The sequence below is a fragment of the Chiloscyllium plagiosum genome, chromosome 1, assembly GCF_004010195.1.
Source record: "Chiloscyllium plagiosum isolate BGI_BamShark_2017 chromosome 1, ASM401019v2, whole genome shotgun sequence".
In the NCBI taxonomy this organism is placed as follows: Eukaryota; Metazoa; Chordata; class Chondrichthyes; order Orectolobiformes; family Hemiscylliidae; genus Chiloscyllium; species Chiloscyllium plagiosum.
The window spans coordinates 80,618,721-80,622,411 of record NC_057710.1 but is presented as its reverse complement, the minus strand read 5'-3'; the positions used below and the strand labels follow the sequence as shown (position 1 = coordinate 80,622,411).

The following is a 3,691-nucleotide window of genomic DNA, read 5'->3' as shown; positions in this document are numbered from 1 at the left end:
CTACTGGTACCTCCCGAAGGGGATAAGTCGTTACGTTCTTCCCTTTTTTTTTTGTTTCTCCCCCTTAGGCTTTGATTTAGATCCTCCAGAGGCCTCCTCTACATCTACTGTAGCTTCCCTTTCTTTTGCTGAGGATTGAGGGTCAGAAACAACAACATCCCCATCCACTGCCCCTTCGTCCTCCTCTTGTGAGTCATCTGTTCCCAGTCCCTGTCTGTCTGTCTCTCCTCCTCCCCCATGTTCACCTAATCTGATTTTATGGTACGTGGGGGGGCAAACAGCCAAGAGGATCCCAGGGACTGGGTGGGCAGAGGGGGAATCCTTTGTCTTTACTACCATCATTCCCAAACTGCCCTTCCAACAGGACGCATAGTCCGCCTCCTCTTGACTAAAAGGTTTTTTATTCACATACAAATCTAAATACTGACAGACCCAATCCTCGTCCGAACCATACTTTGGCCAGAAAACAGCCGGACGAAGGACTGGTTCTTTGGTCCATACTAAACAACAATATTTAATCATTTTCTTTTTATCTTTTGCCCTTGTACAAGTATTGCTTGTCCATTCCCGCAACATCCTCCCCAACGGACTTTCAGGAGGAATGTTACCAGGGACTTTTTCTTCTTTCTTTACTCCGTGACAGCTACTCTGCCTACCTCCCATTTCCCGGGGCCCTCGCCAGTCCCTCAGCGATTAATTACCCCTTTTCCCGGCCACCAAGGCAATACTTAAAAGTCAGGTTTCTTACCTTGGTCTGTGCACAGAGTTGCCTGGCCCCTTTTCGCTATATTGTCTATCGACCTCCTGTCACTATCTGATTCAGATGACTCTCTTGTGGGACGGGTACCAGTCACCCAAGGGAGCGGACCAAACCGGGACACGAGACCGCTCCTCAGTTGGGAACAGTACGCATCTTCCCAGTGTCCAAGGCCAGCCACTCCCCCCTGCGATGGAAGAACATCCCGAATGAGCCCCCAAGACGTTCAGAAGTCCTTGCCTTCAGCAGCTGGCTGTCCCTGTCTCCAGGACAATGAGAACTTGACTAGCAGCCATTAGAATTAAATCTCATTCCCAATTGCAGTATAGGGGTGAGATTTCAATATTGTAGTGGAGCAACTAGCTTTTCCAAGACATGGACAGGTTGGACTGAAGGGTCTGTTTCCATGCTGTACATCTCTATGACTATGACTTTATTGCTGTAAAATTGGAGGCTGGCACATGTGCATTGGCTAAGGATTGCATTTCACAATTAAAATATTTAATCCCCTGCCCCGTGACATTCTCCTGACTTTTGTGATGGATTAGTCTGTACGATGTGTTTCTTGCTACCTGCACACTGAGGACCCAATAGCAGAGTTATCATTGTGTCTGATGATGCGACTGAAGTGCCTCTTTGAGAATTGCAAGATTGATCACATGCCACCACTCCAACCAAACACCCACTGAAATTGAAATGTTAAATAGAAGAAAAAGTTTACTTCAAATGTATGATTTTCTTGATTGCTACAATATATCGTAGGTGTACACATACTGTAGTGAAAGTATCCAAACCATGAAGTTTGCAGTACACATGTGAAAACCTGGCCAAGTACAAATCTGATGCTAAACTGCATTTCAAGGGAGCTCAGAGTGAATCAAATAACTTCTCACAATTGGAACCAACAGTCTTAAAATGTCTAGGCCACTAACATAGAGCCAACATGGTAAACTGCTGACTTTTTACAGCAATATAACATGGAAGATACGGAATCAGCGGCCAGTTTTAAATATCTCACAGTTTTCATTTCTATTGCTGTCATGCAATTTTTAAAAATTTAAATTCTAATTAAAAGTGACAAAATATACATTTTTGTTTATTTACAGGGTAAACAACTGTGTTGGATTCTCCAATTACAAGTTTTTTTTCCTTTTCTTGGCTTACTCCTTGCTTTACTGCATTTTTATCGCTGCCACTGACCTGCAGTACTTTATCAAGTTTTGGATGGTAAGTTTAATATAATTCTATAGTCATACTTCATTCACTTTGATTAAGTATCGAGATGTTTAACAAAAGGACGTTTTTGCTGTATATTTTAATGGAATAAATAAATTCAGTCAATGAGTTAATTAACCAATGATTCCTTTAAATAAAAGCAAAATGCTGCAGGTGCTGGAAATCTGAAACAAAGACAAAAGTGCTGGATAAACTCAACAGGTCTGGCAGCCTCTGTGGAGAGAGAAACAGCTGTTAGCATTTTGAGTCAAATATAGATCTTCTTCAGAACTGAGGGAGGGTTTAGAAAAGGCTTTTAATGATGTTGATAGAAGGGGAGGAAGACTAAATGGAACAAATGGAGAGGGTTCCCAGAGCAAAAGACATGGGTGTTGACATTGGCAGTGAAGGGGAGAAAGCTATAATATCATGGTGTGAAAAGGAGAAAATGGGTCGAATCTGCTGAGAGCAAAGTGAACAAGAGACAAACGAGGCATGTTTGTGTCTATGTGTGAGAGTATGTCTGTGTTTTGTTGGGGAAGATGATCTGGAAACATGTGGAGCATGTAAGAAAAATCAAGGATACAGAATTCATGTTCTGAAGTTATAGAGTCATAGAGATGTACAGCATAGAAACAGACCCGACCATGCCGACCAGATATCCCTTCCCAATCTAGTCCCACCTGCCAGCACCCAGCCCATATCCCTCCAAACCCTTCCTATTCATGTACCCATCCAAATGCCTTTTAAATGTTGCAATTGTATCAGCCTCTACCACTTCCTCTGGCAGCTCATTCCATACATGTACCACCCTCTGTGTGAGGAAGTTGCCCCTTAGGTCTCTTTTATATCTTTCCCCTCTCACCCTAAACTGATGCCCTTTAATTCTGGACTCCCGGACACCAGGATCCTATCCATGCCCCTCATAATTTTGTAAACCTCTATAAGGTCACCCCTCAATCTCCGACGCTCCAGGGAAAACTGACCCAGCCTGTTCAGCCTCTCCCTATAAATCAAATCCTCCAACCCTGGCAACATCCTTGTAAATCTTTTCTGAACCCTTTAAAGTTTCACAACTTCTTTCTGATAGGAAGGAGACCAGAATTGCATGAAATATTCCAACAGTGGCCTAACCAACGTCCTGTACAGCTGCAACATGACTTCCCAACTCTGACCAATAAAAGAAAACATACCAAACGCCTTCTTCACTATCCTATCTACCTGCAACTCCACTTTCAAGGAGCTATGAACCTGCACTCCAAGGTCTCTTTGTTCAGCAACACTCCCTAGGACCTTACCATTAAGTGTATAAGTCCTGCTAAGATTTGCTTTCCCAAAATGCAGCACCTCGCATTTATCTGAATTAAACTCCATCTGCCACTTCTCAGCCCATTGGCCCATCTGGTCAAGATCCTGTTGTAATCTGAGGTAACCTTCTTCGCTGTCCACTACACCTCCAATTTTGGTGTCATTTTCAAACTTACTAACTGTATCTCTTATGCTCGCATCCAAATCATTATTGTAAATGACAAAAAGTAGAGGACCCAGCACCGATCCTTGTGACACTCCACTGGTCACAGGCCTAAGTCTGAAAAACAACCCTCCACCACCACACTGACCTCTACCTTTGAGCCTGTTCTGTATCTAAATGGCTGTTTCTCCCTGTGTTCCATGAGATCTAACCTTGCTAATCAGTCTCCCATGGGGAACCTTGTCAAA

General features: G+C 43.3%; 1 protein-coding gene across 2 annotated transcripts in view; it reads left to right on the top strand.

Moving 5' to 3' along the window:
- The window catches only part of zdhhc2 (zinc finger DHHC-type palmitoyltransferase 2), a 107,432-nt gene that overhangs the window by 74,631 nt on the left and 29,110 nt on the right, over window positions 1–3,691 (top strand). For both annotated transcript variants that reach the window (XM_043690199.1, XM_043690209.1), the window contains exon 7: window positions 1,864–1,984. In XM_043690199.1, the coding sequence (XP_043546134.1) occupies window positions 1,864–1,984 (121 nt within the window). The remainder of the gene's footprint in view (window positions 1–1,863; window positions 1,985–3,691) is intronic.